The sequence below is a fragment of the Nerophis lumbriciformis genome, linkage group LG06, assembly GCF_033978685.3.
Source record: "Nerophis lumbriciformis linkage group LG06, RoL_Nlum_v2.1, whole genome shotgun sequence".
NCBI classification, from domain to species: domain Eukaryota; kingdom Metazoa; phylum Chordata; class Actinopteri; order Syngnathiformes; family Syngnathidae; genus Nerophis; species Nerophis lumbriciformis.
In genome coordinates this window covers 39,807,184-39,827,335 of record NC_084553.2, presented here as the reverse complement: position 1 = coordinate 39,827,335, position 20,152 = coordinate 39,807,184, and the positions used below count along the sequence as shown (strand labels likewise).

Sequence of the window (20,152 nt, the reverse complement as noted above, 5' to 3'; positions counted from 1 at the left end):
TCAGTTAGTACAAGAGAAAAGGACAGAAGTGAGTGACTTGCTAGAAGACATCTTAATGAGTCAATTACTCATTCTGTGCACATGAAGTCATCCCCTCCCAAAATGTCCGACACTCCTTAGGAATAGAAAAGCTTCTCTGTGCAACAAAATTATCCGATGTCCCTTCAGTTGTGGGGAAAATAAGACGAGATTGTGACCACAGAGGTCTGAGTGTGTTCCAAAAGAACAGATCGTCTACGAAGCACACAGCAGGTCAACAAGAAGGAGGAAGAGGATGAAAAGGAGGAAGAGGAGGAGGAGTCACTACAAGAAGAGGAAGGGTGCAGTGTTGCTGCTCTGGGAAAAAAAAGGTTGGAGTCCTCTTTTCTTTTTCTCCTTTTTTAGCTTGTTTTTTTTCACTGCTTTGTTGACTTTTTACTTTTTTCAAGCTAAGGGTTGACGAAAGTTTGCATTGGGAGACAAACTGGCATCTTTTAGAATGTTCTAGAACGCGTCAAAGGTGATGCTGCTGAGTAGATTAATGTTGATATGCAAACTCTTGTGGTTTTAAAAGTAAACGTGTGTTTTGTGAGTGTTGAGCGTTCACAACCCAGCAAAGTCTCTAAATGAGAAACATGTTACTTTATGACGTCATCTTTGTTGTGCACTGATTGCACAATCCTGACTCTAAACTTTCAAAATCAAATAATATCCTATAAAATGTTGTTGTTTTTTCCAGTTCTGCATAAGTGACCTATAGTCACATCCGGGCACTTTTGGGTTTTAGGCGGGCTACTCTTTATTTACCTGATTCAGTGCAAATTCGGGTATATTATGATAGGTTTAGAGACAAATATATAAGCAATCCTGAAAAAAATACTTGAAATGGGATGGAGTGAATTTATACACTCTTGAGAAAAATATTTCTTTAATGATTTAAACTAGAGGTGGGAATGTTTGGGCACCTTACGATTTGCTTAAAAATCGATTCTTGATGCATCTTTAGAGGGGAACATTATCACCAGACCTATGTAAGCGTCAATATATACCTTGATGTTGCAGAAAAAAGACCATATATTTTTTTAACCGATTTCCGAACTCTAAATGGGTGAATTTTGGCGAATTAAACACCTTTCTATTATTGGCTCTCGGAGCGATGACGTCACAATGTGACGTCACATCGGGAAGCAATCCGCCCTTTTCTCAAACACATTACAAACACCGAGTCAAATCAGCTCTGTTATTTTCCGTTTTTTTCGACTGTTTTCCGTACCTTGGAGACATCATGCCTCGTCGGTGTGTTGTCGGAGGGTGTAACAACACGAACAGGGACGGATTCAAGTTGCACCAGTGGCCCAAAGATGCGAAAGTGGCAAGAAATTGGACGTTTGTTCCGCACACTTTACCGACGAAAGCTATGCTACGACAGAGATGGCAAGAATGTGTGGATGTCCTGCGACACTCAAAGCAGATGCATTTCCAACGATAAAGTCAAAGAAATCTGCCGCCAGACCCCCATTGAATCTGCCGGAGTGTGTGAGCAATTCAGGGACAAAAGACCTCGGTAACACGGCAAGCAATGGCGGCAGTTTGTTCCCGCAGACGAGCGAGCTAAACCCCCTGGATGTCTTGGCTCACACCGTCCCTTATGCCACCGAAGATGATCAAGAGAAGAATATCGACCCTCGCTTCCCCGGCCTGCTGACATCAACTCCAAAACTGGACAGATCAGCTTTCAGGAAAAGATAGCGGATGAGGGAATGTCTACAGAATATATTAATTGATGAAAATTGGGCTGTCTGCACTCTCAAAGTGCATGTTGTTGCCAAATGTATTTCATATGCTGTAAACCTAGTTCATAGTTGTTAGTTTCCTTTAATGCCAAACAAACACATACCAATCGTTAGTTAGAAGGCGATTGACGAATTCGTCCTCGCTTTCTCCCGTGTCGCTGGCTGTCGTGTCGTTTTCGTCGGTTTCGCTTGCATACGGTTCAAACCGATATGGCTCAATAGCTTCAGTTTCTTCTTCAATTTCGTTTTCGCTACCTGCCTCCACACTACAACCATCCGTTTCAATACATGCGTAATCTGTTGAATCGCTTAAGCCGCTGAAATCCGAGTCTGAATCCGAGCTAATGTCGCTATTGCTTGCTGTTCTATGCGCCATGTTTGTTTGTGTTGGCTTCACTATGTGACGTCACAGGAAAATGGACGGGTGTATATAACGATGGTTAAAATCAGGCACTTTGAAGCTTTTTTTAGGGATGGGTAAAATTTTGAAAAAAACTTTGAAAAATAAAATAAGCCACTGGGAACTGATTTTTAATGGTTTTAACCATTCTGAAATTGTGATAATGTTCCCCTTTAATTTATGTATATTGATGCAATTTTCCTTTTTTTTCGTTTCACTAAATAAGTGTTTATGACTTGCAACTTTAAAAAAAATTGTTTGGCATAAGAAACAGTTGAATTAATTCCCACATTTATTAAATTAATGAAAATGTGTGCAAAACTAGACCATAAGTTCCAGATAATAAAAGTGCTGGTCGGATCTCTCTGTGAGGTGGCTCGCTGCAGTCAGACACATTTTAGAACTGTCTGCATTACTTTATTTACAATAAATATATCGATTATTGACGTTTACTAATCGATTCTATAATTGTCCATGTCCCAATTGCGATGCATCTAAAAATCGAATATTTCCCCCACCTCTAATTTAAACCATTTATCATCACCAAGACGTTACTGCTCGCCACAACTTTACTTCATTTGACACTTACGGTATTTAGAGAAGTAAAGATTGGAGGCATATCATGTCTTTACATCTGAGGGCTCCACAAATTAAACATTAATCAGATTTGGACATATTTTGAATGGTTAAGAGACAAATACTGTATATAAGCAATCAAGAAAAATGTATTAAAATATGATTTAAGTGGATTTTTACACTCTTAAAAAATATTAGGGCTGCGAATCTTTGGGTGTCCCACGATTCGATTCAATATCGATTCTTGGGCTCACGATTCGATTATAAATCGATTTTTTTTGATTCAACGCGATTTTCGATTAAAAAACGATATTTTTCCGATTCAAAACAATTCTCTATTATTTCAAAACATAGGATTTCAGCAAGATCTACCCCAGTCTGCTGACATGCAAGCAGAGTAGTAGATTTTTGTAAAAAGCTTTTATAATTGTAAAGGACAATGTTTTATCAACTGATTGCAATAATGTAAATTTGTTTTAACTATTAAATGAACCAAAAATTTGACTTATTTTGTCTTTGTGAAAATATTGGACACAGTGTGTTGTCAAGCTTATGAGATGCGATGCAAGTGTAAGCCACTGTGACACTATTGTTCTTTTTTTTGTGTTTTTTTTTATAAATGTCTAATGATAATGTCAATGAGGGATTTTAAATCACTGCTATGTAGCAAATTGTTACTAATATTGATACATTTCGTATACTATCACTAATAAGTACGCAGTGTCCCAAGTCTTGCCTCTAAACACGGTACATAGCTCCACTCCGTCTGAAGTCATGCAGCTCTTGCAGCGGGGGATACAAACAATTACTATTGTGACATCCAGTGGACACATTTAGAACAACAGTTTCTTTCATTCAAAAATTTCAGCTCATTTTTATATTTAGCAAACTCCTCTCACGGGCCGGATAAAACCTGTTCATGGGCCAAATCCACCCCGTTTGACACCCCTGCTCCGGATAAATAGATGTTTAATTGTCATTGCAACATGTGACATGTACAGCAAGATTAAAAGTGTGAAAAAATGTCAAAATGCATAGTGAAAAAATGTCAAAGTGCATAAGTGGATCGCAGTAAAAACTTACATTCAAGGGCAGATTTACAAACCCCGTTTCCATATGAGTTGGGAAATTGTGTTGGATGTAAATATAAACGGAATACAATGATTTGCAAATCCTTTTCAACCCATATTCAATTGAATGCAATACAAAGACAAGATATTTGATGTTCAAACTCATAAACTTTTTTTTTTTGCAAATAATAATTACTCCTCTCTGAGCTGCCACCTTACCGTGGTAGAGGAGTTTGCGTGTCCCAATGATCCTAGGAACTATGTTGTCCGGGGGTTTCTATGCCCCCTGGTAGGGTCTCCCAAGGCAAACTGGTCCTAGGTGAGGGATCAGACAGAGAGCAGCTCGAAGACCTCGATCAAGAACACAAACCAAGGACCCAGATTTCCCTCGCCCGGACGCGGGTCACCGGGGCCCCCCTCTGGAGTCAGGCCCGGAGGTGGGGCACGATGGCGAGCGCCTGGTGGCCGGGCCTGTCCCCATGGGGCCCGGCCGGGCACAGCCCGAAGAGGCAACGTGGGTCCCCCCTCCAATGGGCTCACCACCCATAGCAGGGGCCATAGAGGTCGGGCGCAGTGTGAGCTGGGCGGCAGCCGAGGGCAGGGCACTTGGCGGTCCGATCCTCGGCTACATAAGCTGGCTCTTGGGACGTGGAACGTCACTTCGCTGGGGGGGGAAGGAGCCTGAGCTAGTGCGTGAGGTGGAGAAGTTCCGGCTAGATATAGTCGGACTCACTTCGACGCACAGCAAGGGCTCTGGAACCACTTCTCTTGAGAGGGGCTGGACTCTCTTCCACTCTGGCGTTGCCGGCAGTGAGAGGCGACGGGCTGGGGTGGCAATTCTTGTTGCCCCTCGGCTCAAAGCCTGCACGTTGGAGTTCAACCCGGTGGACGAGAGGGTAGCTTCCCTCCGCCTTCGGGTGGGGGGACGGGTCCTGACTGTTGTTTGCGTTTACGCGCCAAACGGCAGCTCAGAGTACCCACCCTTTTTGGATTCACTCGAGGGAGTACTGGAGAGTGCTCCCCCGGGTGATTCCCTTGTTCTACTGGGGGACTTCAACGCTCATGTTGGCAGCGACAGTGAAACCTGGAGAGGTGTGATTGGGAAGAATGGCCGCCCGAATCTGAACCCGAGTGGTGTTCTGTTATTGGACTTTTGTGCTCGTCACAGATTGTCGATAACAAACACCATGTTCAAACATAAGGGTGTCCATATGTGCACTTGGCACCAGGACACCCTAGGCCGCAGTTCCATGATCGACTTTGTAGTTGTGTCATCGGATTTGCGGCCTCATGTTTTGGACACTCGGGTGAAGAGAGGGGCGGAGCTTTCTACCGATCACCACCTGGTGGTGAGTTGGCTGCGATGGTGGGGGAGGATGCCGGACAGACCTGGCAGGCCCAAACGCATTGTGAGGGTTTGCTGGGAACGCCTGGCAGAGTCTCCTGTCAGAGAGAGTTTCAATTCCCACCTCCGGAAGAACTTTGAACATGTCACGAGGGAGGTGCTGGACATTGAGTCCGAGTGGACGATGTTCCGTACCTCTATTGTCGAGGCGGCCGATTGGAGCTGTGGCCGCAAGGTAGTTGGTGCCTGTCGTGGCGGTAATCCTAGAACCCGTTGGTGGACGCCGGCAGTGAGGGATGCCGTCAGGCTGAAGAAGGAGTCCTATCGGGTTCTTTTGGCTCATGGGACTCCTGAGGCAGCAGACAGGTACCGACAGGCCAAGCGGTGTGCGGCTTCAGCGGTCGCGGAGGCAAAAACTCGGACATGGGAGGAGTTCGGGGAGGCCATGGAAAAAGACTTCCGGACGGCTTCGAAGCAATTCTGGACCACCATCCGCCGCCTCAGGAAGGGGAAGCAGTGCAGTGTCAACACCGTGTATGGTGGGGATGGTGCTCTGCTGACCTCGACTGCGGATGTTGTGGATCGGTGGAGGGAATACTTCGAAGACCTCCTCAATCCTACCAGCACGTCTTCCTATGAGGAAGCAGGGCCTGGGGAATCTGTGGTGGGCTCTCCTATTTCTGGGGCTGAGGTTGCCGAGGTAGTTAAAAAGCTCCTCGGTGGCAAGGCCCCGGGGGTGGATGAGACCCGCCCGGAGTTCCTTAAGGCTCTGGATGTTGTGGGGCTGTCTTGGTTGACAAGACTCTGCAACATCGCGTGGACATCGGGGGCGGTACCTCTGGATTGGCAGACCGGGGTGGTGGTTCCTCTCTTTAAGAAGGGGAACCGGAGGGTGTGTTCCAACTATCGTGGGATCACACTCCTCAGCCTTCCCGGTAAGGTCTATTCAGGTGTACTGGAGAGGAGGCTACGCCGTATAGTCGAACCTCGGATTCAGGAGGAACAGTGTGGTTTTCGTCCTGGTCGTGGAACTGTGGACCAGCTCTATACTCTCGGCAGGGTCCTTGAGGGTGCATGGGAGTTTGCCCAACCAGTCTACATGTGCTTTGTGGACTTGGAGAAGGCATTCGACCGTGTACCCCGGGAAGTCCTGTGGAGAGTGCTCAGAGAGTATGGGGTAACGGACTGTCTTATTGTGGCAGTTCGCTCCCTGTATAATCAGTGTCAGAGCTTGGTCCGCATTGCCGGCAGTAAGTCGGACACGTTTCCAGTGAGGGTTGGACTCCGCCAAGGCTGCCCTTTGTCACCGATTCTGTTCATAACCTTTATGGACAGAATTTCTAGGCGCAGTCAGGGCGTTGAGGGGATCTGGTTTGGTGGCTGCAGGATTAGGTCACTGCTATTTGCAGATGATGTGGTCCTGATGGCTTCCTCCGGCCAAGATCTTCAGCTCTCACTGGATCGGTTCGCAGCCGAGTGTGAAGCGACTGGGATGGGAATCAGCACCTCCAAGTCCGAGTCCATGGTTCTCTCCCGGAAAAGGGTGGAGTGCCATCTCCGGGTTGGGGAGGAGATCTTGCCCCAAGTGGAGGAGTTCAAGTACCTCGGAGTCTTGTTCACGAGTGGGAGAAGAGTGGATCGTGAGATCGACAGGCGGATCGGTGCGGCGTCTTCAGTAATGCGGACGCTGTATCGATCCGTTGTGGTGAAGAAGGAGCTGAGCCGGAAGGCAAAGCTCTCGATTTACCGGTCGATCTACGTTCCCATCCTCACCTATGGTCATGAGCTTTGGGTTATGACCGAAAGGACAAGATCACGGGTACAAGCGGCCGAAATGAGTTTCCTCCGCCGAGTGGCGGGGCTCTCCCTTAGAGATAGGGTGAGAAGCTCTGTCATTCGGGGGGAGCTCAAAGTAAAGCCGCTGCTCCTCTACATCGAGAGGAGCCAGATGAGGTGGTTCGGGCATCTGGTCAGGATGCCACCCGAACGCCTCCCTAGGAAGGTGTTTCGGGCACGTCCGACCGGTAGGAGGCCACGGGGAAGACCCAGGACACGCTGGGAAGACTATCTCTCCCGGCTGGCCTGGGAACGCCTCGGGATCCCCCGGGAGGAGCTGGACGAGGTGGCTGGGGAGAGGGAAGTCTGGGCTTCCCTGCTTGAGCTGCTGCCCCCGCGACCCGACCTCGGATAAGCGGAAGAAGATGAATGGATGGTAATGGTAAAATAATAATTAACTCAGAATTTCATGGCTGCAACACGTGCCAAAGTAGTTGGGAAAGGGCATGTTCACCACTGTGTTACATGGCCTTTCCTTTTAACAACACTCAGTAAACGTTTGGAAACTGAGGAGACACATTTTTTAATCTTCTCAGGTGGTATTCTTCCCCATTCTTGCTTGATGTACAGCTTAAGTTGTTCAACAGTCCGGGGGTCTCCGTTGTGGTATTTTAGGCTTCATAATGCGCCACACATTTTCAATGGGAGACAGGTCTGGACTACAGGCAGGCCAGTCTAGTACCCGCACTCTTTTACTATGAAGCCACGTTGATGTAACACGTGGCTTGGCATTGTCTTGCTGAAATAAGCAGGGGCGTCCATGGTAACGTTGCTTGGATGGCAACATATGCTTGGATGGCAAAACCTGTATGTACCTTTCAGCATTAATGGCGCCTTCACAGATGTGTAAGTTACCCATGTCTTGGGCACTAATACACCCCCATACCATCACAGATGCTGGCTTTTCAACTTTGCGCCTATAATAATCCGGATGGTTCTTTTCCTCTTTGGTCCGGAGGACACGACGTCCACAGTTTCCAAAAACAATTTGAAATGTGGACTCGTCAGACCACAAAACACTTTTCCACTTTGTATCAGTCCATCTTAGATGAGCTCAGGCCCAGCGAAGCCGACAGCGTTTCTGGGTGTAGTTGATAAACGTTTTTTGCCTTGCGTAGGAGAGTTTTAACTTGCACTTTCAGATGTAGCGACCAACTGTAGTTACTGACAGTGGGTTTCTGAAATGTTCCTGAGCCCATGTGGTGATATCCTTTACACACTGATGTCGCTTGTTGATGCAGTCAGCCTGAGGGATCGAAGGTCACGGGCTTAGCTGCTTACGTGCAGTGATTTCTCCAGATTCTCTGAACCCTTTGATGATATTACGGACCGTAGATGGTGAAATCCCTAAATTCCTTAGGTTTTTCTTAAACTGTTCAACAATTTGCTCACACATTTGTTGTCAAAGTGGTGACCCTCGCCCCATCCTTCTTTGTGAATGACTTCTGATTTCATGGAATCTACTTTTATACCCAATCATGGCACCCACCAGTTCCCAATTTGCCTGTTCACCTGTGGTATGTTCCAAATAAGTGTTTGATGAGTATTCCTCAACTTTATCAATATTTATTGCCACCTTTCCCAACTTCTTTGTCACGTGTTGCTGGCATCAAATTCTAAAGTTAATGATTATTTGCAAAAAAAAATGTTTTTATCAGTTTGAACATCAAATATGTTGTCTTTGTAGCATATTCAACTGAATATGGGTTGAAAAGGATTTGCAAATCATTGTATTCCGTTTATATTTACATCTAACACAATTTCCCAACAATATGGAAACGGGGTTTGTATTTTCTGCTGGATCTACTCTCTATTTTATGCTGCTGCTGTCACATATACTGTAATGTTGTACATGGTCATTGCTATATATTGTATATATGTTATAGACATAATATAATATATCTGTATATATAATATACTGTACACATATTATGTATATATTCGTTTATATGTTAGATTTTTTATCGCTAGATTAGTCTATTTATACCTGCATTGTCCTTTCCATCCTTACACTTTCCATCATTCTAACTGAGCTACTGTGTTGAACAATTTCCCTTGTGGATCATTAAAATTTGTCTAAGTCTAAGTCTAAGTCTATTTCACATATGAAATACTTGACTTGGTGAATGCTGTAAATATACTCGTCCCCTTTTAACCACGCCCCCGCCCCCCAACCCCCACACACACCTCCCGAAATCGGAGGTCTCAAGGTTGGCAAGTATGCTTACCACCACCAGGTGTGAATGAATGATGGGTTCCCACTTCTCTGAGAGCGCTTTGAGTATCTAAAAATAGAAAAATGCGATATAAAATCTAATCCATTATTATTATTATTATTATTAATAAAAAGCATAGACGCCGATCCCGTGGGTGCTTCGGGGCCCGAGCACCCACGGACAATGCCGAGCACCCACGTGGGATTGTTGGCAACATTCCATCTTTACAATAATTTTTTAAATATTCAGTCTTGTTGTTGGTAATTTTGTGGCGAGTTTGGTCCTATTTACATATTAAAAAAGTCACAAATCATATAGTCTATAATTAATAAAGTCTAACCAAGATTTCAATGACATCACACCTACTCAGTGGCCTAGTGGTTAGAGTGTCCGCCCTGAGATCGGTAGGTCAGAGTTCAAACCCCGGCCGAGTCATACCAAAGACTATAAAAACGGGACCCATTACCTCCCTGCTTGGCACTCAGCATCAAGGGTTGGAATTGGGGGTTAAATCACCAAAAATGATTCCCGGGCGCGGCCATCGCTGCTGCCTACTGCTCCCCTCACCTCCCAGGGGGTGATCAAGGGTGATGGGTCAAATGCAGAGAATAATTTCGCAACACCTAGTGTGTGTGTGACAATCATTGGTACTTTAACTTTAACTTTAAACAAAACGACAAACATTCCCTGCAGCACCAATTCTTCCAGGACGCTACAATATAAACAAACGCCATGGGTGGATCTACACCTAACATCCACTGTAATGATACCACGTACAAGAGCATATCTAGTCGATACTACTATGATTACATCGATATTTTTTAACATCACAAAAAAATTTTAAATTTATATTATGTTTATAAACTCAGGAAATATGTCCCTGGACACATGAGGACTTGTGAATATGAATATGACCAATGTATGATCCTGTAACTACTTGGTATCGGATTGAAACCCAAATTTGTGGTATCATCCAAAACTAATGTAAAGCATCAAACAACAGAAGAATAAGTGATTATTACATTTGAACAGAAATGTAGATAGAACATGTTAAAAGAGAAAGTAAGCAGATATTAACAGTAAATGAACAAGTAGATTAATAATTCATTTTCTACCACTTGTCCTTAATAATTTTGACAAAATAATAGAATGATTAATGACACAATATGTTACTGCATATGTCAGCAGCTAAATTAGGAGCCTTTGTTTGTTTACTTACTACTAAAAGACAAGTTGTCTTGTATGTTCACTATTTTATTTAAGGACAAAATTGCAATAAGAAACAGATGTTTAATGTACCCTAAGCCAATAATGACATTTTTGTGGTCACCTTTATTTAGAAAAGTACCAAAAAGTAGCAAAATACTTTTGGTACTGGTACCAAAATATTGGTATCGGGACAGCACTAATACACACACACACCGAGCACCTACTGGCCGAAATGTAGATAATAAATGGAATAGTATAAAACTGCCTTCGCTATGTTTGGACAGTCAGCTCAACTCATCCCCTACATCACGACTTTGAAGAAACCTCTCTCGTTTTACAGTTTTATTGATGCGAAAAAGGTGAAACTGTAATACACAGTTGAAGAAATAACCACTTTCAATTCTTATTTGTTATATATTTGTATTATTTAACAAAAACAAGTAAAAATGTACTTTGCTTAAAATAAAAACTAACTCCCATATATACACATGAATCCCTTCACGTTCATGGCTCACATAAACCAGAAGTACCCAATTGCAGTTAAAAGTTAAAGTTAAAAGTTAAAGTTAAAGTACCAATGATTGTCACACACACACTAGGTGTGGCGAAATTATTCTCTGCATTTAACCCATCACCCTTGATCACCCCCTGGGAGGTGAGGGGAGCAGTGGGCAGCAGCGGTGGCCGCGCCCGGGAATCATTTTTGGTGATTTAACCCCCAATTCCAACCCTTGATACTGAGTGCCAAGCAGGGAGGTAATGGGTCCCATTTTTATAGTCTTTGGTATGACTCGGCCGGGGTTTGAACCCACAACCTACCGATCTCAGGGCGGACACTCTAACCACTAGGCCACTGAGTAGTCATTCAGACGTCAGTTTTACTGATGAATTAGACCAAAATAATAAGTGTAAATATAGTTCTAAACATACTCCACGGCTCTTGCAATAAAACAAATGCTTTTATTTCGTCAAAATATAATTTGGGGGCAATTTGATGCACTTTGCCGCTGCATTCATGCAATGTTTAGTGACCAGACGGCAGAAAATACAGAACGACCCAAAACAATGATTGCCTTCATTTTGTCAAAATCCAAATTAACTTTGGACCAACAACCACGGATAAAGTGACTTTTGTGTAACTTTGTTCCGAGAGCAAGCGTCATCACTCGTTGAACAATCCATCTTCCATTGAGCAGCACTTTTCTCTCAAACTGTTTGGTTTTTTTGGGATGTTTGCTTATCTAGGAACCTTGGTCAAGGGTTAGGGAAACTGTAAAAAATGTTTTTGACAAATCAGACTTCATGTTCACATTTAGATGTCTGTGGAGATCTTCTCTGCGAGTCCTCCCGCTGGGAACAATGAGAGTCTTCAAGCCAACAGAGTGGGAGGAAGTAAACCTCTACATCGCTTTATGAAGGCACAACCTCAGAGTGTTGGAGTGAGACATCACACAACCAAACCTGATCACAATCTTTGAAACATCACCATGATGTGTTGCAGGAGGTAGGGATGGGTACCGAATCCGGTACTTTTCTGGCGGCGACCACAACCGAGGTCCTATCGGGAACCGATTTACGTAAAACCAACGGTGTCATGTTTCGGTAGTTGGTTGCGCATGACATCACACCCCATTGCTAACTCAGCTGCCAACTCAGCAAGCTTTTTGCACGTCGACACTTGGCCCTCACTCCAGCAGCACTACAGCGCACTCAGCCAAACTACCTCGAGGTCAGGAGGGGTTCTTAACCTTTTTGGCTTTCGGGGCCCGGGGCCCAATCAAATATTAACACTGAATTAGTAATCTTACTCTTGATTTGAAGCGTATTCTTACTTGATTGCAGTTAAACAGGATACACTTTGTCAAATGATATGAAACCATGTTTAATCACAAAGATCAAGGTTAAGGTCAGGCTGATTACAAAAATAAATACTAATCAAATACACAGCAAGAGAAGGGACTCATTAAAAATGATGAAAAATAAATGTACTTGAAATTCACGCAGTGCTAAGATGGATGAATTCTAACTGAATAAATAAAATAATATACAGTACAAGCCAAAAGTTTGGACACACCTTCTCATTTCAATGCATTTTCTCTATTTTTATGAGTATTTACATTGTAGATTGTCACTGAAGGCATCGAAACGGAAACCATTTCAGCTCATCAAGAGAATGCCAAGAGTGTGCAAAACAGTAATCAGAGCAAAGGGTGGCTATTTTGAAGAAACTAGAATACAAAACATGTTTTCAGTTATTTCACCTTTTTTTGTTAAGTACATAACGCCACATGTGTTCATTCATAGTCTTGGTGCCTTCAGTGACAATCTACAATGTAAAGAGTCATGAAACTAAAGAAAACCCACTGAATGAGAAGGTGTGTCCAAACGCTTGGCCTGTACTGTATATGTTTCTAAAATAAACTATCAAAAAAGTGAGAGTGCCAATGCAAATACAGCTTCACCGCATTAGTCATAATTTTTGCGCTTATTAAACTTCTCTGTGACTTTAGCTCCAGACTTCTTCTGTTTGTTTGATATTGTCATTACTGCCACGCAGGGTGAAAAAGGGCAATACAACCGAGTACGCCGCGGCCCATACGGACCACAGCTGAGAAAGATTATTTTTGCCAACACGGCTCCAAAAAGCTCTAATATTAGTTAAGTAAGGCTCCTATTTTCCACAAATGCACCAGCTTGATGCTAATACACATTGGCTTTGCTATTGACATGCTACCAGAGGTGGGACCAAGTCATTGTTTTGCAAGTCACAAGTAAGTCTCAAGTCTTTGCCCTCAAGTCCGAGTCAAGTCCCGAGTCAAGACAGGCAAGCCCCGAGTCAAGTCCAAAGTCAAGACTGGAAAGTCTCAAGTCAAGTCCTAAGTCCTGCATTTTGAGTTTCGAGTCCTTTCAAGTCCTTTTAACCACAGACTAATATATTAACACAGATTGTGTATGCTTTTCAAACGCTGTATTTATTTATTAAAACAAGGCATTTTAAATTGCAGGAAAGAAAATTGTGCTGACATTGCACTTTATAATAGCACTATTAACCAGTCATTTTAAACATTAACTCATTCCTTTACAGAACAAACACATTGAAAAATAAAGTGCAAATGTACTTATTTGTACAAAAGTGTTAACATTGAAAAAACATGACATATACGTGAACATAACAAAAAAGTTGTACTTTTTATATGTCAGGGCCCTATGCTGCATTGCATTTGCAAAAGACCAAATTAGCCAAGAGTCTGTCAGTCATTTGTGCACGATGGGGGCGTAGTATGATGCCACCATGGCTGAAAACTCGCTCCACTGGAGCACTGGAGGCAGGCACTGCCAAGACTCTCATGGCCACTCGTAACAGTGAAGGAAGAGTCTTCATGTTCAATGCCCAGAACAAAAGGGGGGAGAGAGTTGTTTTGGGTTGGTGCACTACTTGTAAGTGTATCTTGTGTTTTTTATGTTGATTTAATTAAAAAAAGAAAAGAAAAAAAAATTATTTCTTATGCGGCCCGATACCAATCGATCCACGGACCAGTACCGGGCCGCGGCCCGGTGGTTGGGGACCACTGAGGTAAACAACCAACAGTATGTCAGAAAGCTAGCTAAAACGGTACACATATTCATAATATAGTATACATTTTAACTGATCTTTATTTTACTATTTTTGTCTTTTTTTAGGTGGCTAAAATACGCGGTGCTGCTGACCGCCGTCTAACGTTACGTGTGATATATTGACTAACGTAACCCTGCTTAAAAAAAATCACTGAACAAAAAGTATGAATAGGTAGTGAACTGCAACAGATTCCCGTGTTTGCAATAACGTTATAACGTTAGCAGTGAGTTTACAGCCTCACTGATTTAACTACACAGCAAATAAAAGTCACGTTACTTAGCCAATAAACGTTATCTTACATTCAAAACTTACCGTTCTTTGTGCAACTTCAAATGCCGGACGAAGTTGGAAGTTGTTGCCTCTCCATCAGTAATTTTCGAACCGCATGTGTTGCATACTGCAAACCGTTTTGTGTTGACCACCTCGTAATTTTTATACCCAAACAAAATTATTTTAGGTATCATTTTTTGTTCACTGGCGTGTGGTTTGGACATGTCTTCTTCGTTGGTTGTCCTGCAATTTGATTGGATGAATGCTGTGTGATGAAAACAAAGTAGATCTAATTTGATTGGCTGTTGTACTGAGACCACACCAGCTGACACACGCAACGCTGATAGACAAGTACACGATGAAAAATACGGAGCGCTCCCGAATAACTTTTTCATCTATGGGTTTTGGGGAAAGTAGCAAGTCATGTCAAGTCATGTCAATTCAAAAGGCTCAAGTCCAAGTGAAGTCACAAGTCATTGATGTTAAAGTCTAAGTCGAGTTGCAAGTCTTTTTACATTTTGTCAAGTCGAGTCTAAAGTCATCAAATTCATGACTCGAGTCTGACTCGAGTCCAAGTCATGTGACTCGAGTCCACACCTCTGCATGCTACTGATTAACTTTTTAATTTCATGAAAACTACAACTAAGAGTCACGTCACAATCAAACAGCTGGTACGTAATTAGTACAATACTTACAGTATTACCACTTTGTATGGTGTAACAGACAACAACGACTGAAATGACCGACCACACCATCAATTATACACTACTGCCATCTTGGACTTGCAACTGATACTCAGAAATGTGATAATGAAACAAGATACAACACCTGGACAGCAGATATGATAATCAACTCATTTTTAAATGTTACAATAAAAAACTTTGTTATCATCATAAACAATATTTATTAACAAACAAAAGTACCAAAAATGAGTACCGTTGAGTAGCGGTATCGATTCCCAAGTACTGAGAATCGGTATCGTATCGGTTCCAATGTGAACGTTACCCATCCCTAAGAGGAAGGTCCAATTTTTACTTACTGTTGCTTTATTGTTCACTGTTGGTGTCCCCTGTAATTTGCAGGTGGCTGTTGTGATTTTGGGAGTATCTTTCATCATTGCGTCCATTATTATGGCAGTAGATCATCCCGCTCACCATTTGTGGCGAACCACCCCGCTGGGATACATCACTGGAATAAAGGTGAGGTCACAGGTGAAGCACTGCCAGGACACATTTGATGTTCTTGTCTTCTTCTCCTTGCAGTTCATCGCATGTGGCGTTCTGTATATCATCACAGAGCACAACCCAACCAAGAAAACTGTAAGATTAGTTTTTGTTAGTTTATTTTAAAGGTCAAGGTTTCATCTTGTCCATCTTTTCCACTTTTAGGTCACAGCATCCTTGGCTCTCAGCATCGTGACAATCATATTCTCAAGTTTGATGATTTTTTTCGTCATTCCCAACATTGAAAACCATTATGATATGAGGAGTTTTGACATTTATGCCATGGACAACACGACTGCTACTATTGAGGACGACACATGGGTGTCACAGGCTGAAGTAATGCCTCTTTATAATATTTTCTTTAAAAACTTATAGGAAATGGAGCTTTAGCATTCAAACTATACACACAGTTTAGGTGTGTGATCTTATAATATATATCATTTCATATAATACATTAATGTACTCCAATTGTGAAACTGTAACGCCATAATGATTATCTAAAATTACAATGAATTGCAATTACAATACTGTGCTACATTTGAAAAAATAAACACATGCCATGTGAAATATAGTACAATAAAACTGTATCCTTTTCATATATATATATATATATATATATATATATATATATATATATATATATATATATATATATATATATATATATATATATATATATATATATATATCCATATAAAATTCGAATTAAGTTATTATAATTAAGTTGAATTAAAAATAATTACAAATAAAAGGAACACATTAAATAGTACACTTTTAATACTGTAATACGTGTATTGTTAGTATTTATAATTGTCTCGGTATGGACAGAGTTTAACTCTAGATGTGCTGCAATAACAACAAATATATTTTACAAAAATAAAGAATGCAAACAAAAATGGAAGAACAATAAATATAATTATCCATCCATCCATCCATTTTCTACCGCTTATTCCCTTTTGGGGTCGCGGGGGGCGCTGGAGCCTATCTCAGCTACAATCGGGCGGAAGGCGGGGTACACCCTGGACAAGTCGCCACCTCATCGTTATATATAATTAATCATCATTAAAAACATGAATGGTCCTGCTATGCACTCAAGTAATATGTTGTAATTGAACAGAATAGATGTATATGTTACTTCTGATAGCAGTATTTACGAATAAAAGCCAAAATGTACAATACATTTTTATTATAATTTTGTATTATTAATGTAATATTAATGCAAAACGTATAAAAATAATACGATAAGAACAATAATATAACAAAAAAAACAATAACATAAGTGATACGAAAAATGGACATGCATAATAGCGTATAATGCTTTGAAAATTATATAAAATTAGAATTTAGTTTGATGATGGCACTAAAAAAATTAAAACATTCCTAATAACTATTTTTTTTAAGTGAATGAGAATTGCTATTCACCTTTACAAAATCAGGACAATACTAAAATAAATAGAAGTCTTGTAATGTTGTCATTAGAGAATGCTGTTATATTAGTACTCAACTAAAACAAAAGAATGATTGAAATTCCCAAATAAAATAAAATAGTCTTGTAATAATTCTCTGTTGTAATATAACAAAATGTAGCTCTAGCTTATGTCATTTTATAAATTATAAATGTATGTATATAAATAATTATAGGCCACATCATTAGTAATACCTGCATATGCAGCTGCACACCACTGGAAACTACTATGGGACAAAAATAAATACATGAATATATCTTTGAATAATTACCTAAATCTGTCATTAATAAATCATTAGATACATGATGAAATTGTGAAATAATTAATTAAATAATTAAAAGATTAAATCAATGATTCATTAAATGATTATATAATTAAATGTCACTTTACATTAAGTAAATGAATGACATATTTAACACAAGTTACCTAATTAATTCTAACTATGATTCACTAATGACACATTCAAGTAATCATTTAATTTTGTCCCACTAGGCCCTCCATAAACTACCAGCAAGACAATATATTATGTTTGCCTGTGTGACTTTGTCAATCAATAACTAATAATCCAACCTGTTGTGTTTATTTGTAGGCCCTTGGAATAACAACAGCAGCCATCTTCATATTCTATGTGTTTGTTGGTCTAATTATTGTGTTGGTGATGTCGGTGCTGGCTGGAGCTGCTCTGCGTTCCACCAAGACTCAGGTACACAAACACGGCTGCTGATGCGTCACTATTCATTTCAACCGACAACAATGATGTTTGTCCTCCGCTTTTAGGCCACTGTAGTGTTGTCCACCATCAAGGCTCAAACACCTGATCAATAACACCATCAAGATTTCATCTTAGTGAGTAATTCCATATACCGGAACTGTACTCATTACACTACACCTGAATTTATACTAGCAATAATATTTAAAATGTACCACTCATTTACTACAACTTCATGAAGTCATACACGGGTTGACTATAAAATGGTTATCTAATAATGATAATAAATCTACAATAAAAAAATACATATATTTTATATCTTATTTAAATATATGAGAATGCTAAATAATACTGTAAATAACTAAGTCATGATTGTTTTTTCAATGGATGAAAGTATAACAAGATTGCACAATATAAAACTGTTTTAAAAGACTAATATTTAATTAATATTTAATAAGAGTGTTGGTAATAACCAATTCACCTTTTGTTAATGTATTTATTTTTTAATAAAATAATACTTGTATGAAATCATATTTGAGTTGAGTGTGAAATTACATAATATAGTTATGGTAGAACACGTTTGTATTTTTATGTAGAACATTAAAAACAACCTTTTTGTAATCTGCGCATGGAAAAAAGAAGTGATGTTTTTTATTCAATATATTTTGGTGTCCAGGCCAGGGGATAATGTCATCCCTCATCCAAAATCAGCCGGGCTAGGCTCCAGTTCCCCCGTGACCCTGAACAGGAAAAATGTCTTACAATGCTTTTTAATATCTTGTATAACAGGAATGGTTTTGGGATGGACTGTCATCACTGAGAACACAAGATGGCACATGAAATACCTCTGTGAAGAAACAGGACCTTTTCATGTAATAATGCGTCAACTTGTATATGTCGTGTTCTCTGACAATGTAGAATGTAAAAGTTAAGCATTGTGTTATTCTGCAAAATCCTGCTTCTTATTGCCGTATAAACATATTTACTGTGTATGTCTAAGTCTAAGTATGCAGTGTTATTTGGTATTCAAATGTAAATAAACTGTCTTGTGACAACAGTGTATTAAAAGTATGCTGCATCATTTATTCCACTTTACTTCCTCAACTTTGATGAATTAAAGCACTCACATTGTATTTAATGTTTCAAATAAGGGTGGTGGATGTCAGCACATAAAGATAAAGCGTGATGATAACCATAGAACCACAAATGGACCTCATTGTGACATAGGAAACGGTCTGGCTGCTCAGTACAACATGAACAATACAGGTAATTATACAAATCCTGTTTCCATATGAGTTGGGAAATTGTGTTGGATGTAAATATAAACGGAATACAATGATTTGCAAATCCTTTTCAACCCAATTGAATGCACTACAAAGACAAGATATTTGATGTTCAAACTCATAAACTTTATTTTTTTTTTGCAAATAATAATTAACTTAGAATTTCATGGCTGCAACATGTGCCAAAGTAGTTGGGAAAGGGCATGTTCACCACTGTGTTACATGGCCTTTCCTTTTAACAACACTCAGTAAACGTTTGGGAACTGAGGAGACACATTTTTTAAGCTTCTCAGGTGGAATTCTTTCCCATTCTTGCTTGATGTACAGCTTAAGTTGTTCAACAGTCCGGGGGTCTCCGTTGTGGTATTTTAGGCTTCATAATGCGCCACACATTTTCAATGGGAAACAGGTCTGGACTACAGGCAGGCCAGTCTAGTACCCGCACTCTTTTACTATGAAGCTACGTTGATGTAACACGTGGCTTGGCATTGTCTTGCTGAAATAAGCAGGGGCGTCCATGGTAACGTTGCTTGGATGGCAACATATGTTGCTCCAAAACCTGTATGTACCTTTCAGCATTAATGGCGCCTTCACAGATGTGTAAGTTACCCATGTCTTGAGCACTAATACACCCCCATACCATCACAGATGCTGGCTTTTCAACTTTGCGCCTATAACAATCCGGATGGTTCTTTTCCTCTTTGGTCCGGAGGACACGACGTCCACAGTTTCCAAAAACAATTTGAAATGTGGACTCGTCAGACCACAGAACACTTTTCCACTTTGTATCAGTCCATCTTAGATGAGCTCAGGCCCAGCGAAGCCGACGGCGTTTCTGGGTGTTGTTGATAAATGGTTTTCGCCTTGCATAGGAGAGTTTTAACTTGCACTTACAGATGTAGCGACCAACTGTAGTTACTGACAGTGGGTTTCTGAAGTGTTCCTGAGCCCATGTGGTGATATCCTTTACACACTGATGTCGCTTGTTGATGCAGTCAGCCTGAGGGATCGAAGGTCACAGGCTTAGCTGCTTACGTGCAGTGATTTCTCCAGATTATCTGAACCCTTTGATGATGTTACGGACCGTAGATGGTGAAATCCCTAAATTCCTTGCAATAGCTGGTTGAGAAAGGTTTTTCTTAAACTGTTCAACAATTTGCT

The 20,152-nt window shown here is 40.9% G+C and overlaps 1 protein-coding gene across 3 annotated transcripts; it reads left to right on the top strand.

Moving 5' to 3' along the window:
- Window positions 1-260: 260 nt before the first annotated feature.
- LOC133608789 (uncharacterized) lies at window positions 261-18,762 on the top strand. 3 transcript variants are annotated; one of them, XM_061964317.1, is made up of 8 exons: window positions 261-350; window positions 11,741-11,863; window positions 15,393-15,509; window positions 15,573-15,629; window positions 15,699-15,869; window positions 17,589-17,702; window positions 17,777-17,845; window positions 18,498-18,762. In XM_061964317.1, the coding sequence occupies exons 2-7, from the start codon at window positions 11,741-11,743 to the stop codon at window positions 17,822-17,824; spliced, it is 630 nt and encodes a 209-aa protein (XP_061820301.1). In that variant the 5' UTR covers window positions 261-350; the 3' UTR covers window positions 17,825-17,845; window positions 18,498-18,762. The 3 variants fall into 3 exon arrangements, with proteins under 3 accessions (XP_061820301.1, XP_061820302.1, XP_061820300.1); XM_061964318.1 differs by having other exon boundaries at window positions 18,385-18,762; XM_061964316.1 differs by having other exon boundaries at window positions 17,777-18,762.
- The last annotated feature ends 1,390 nt before the right edge of the window (window positions 18,763-20,152 follow it).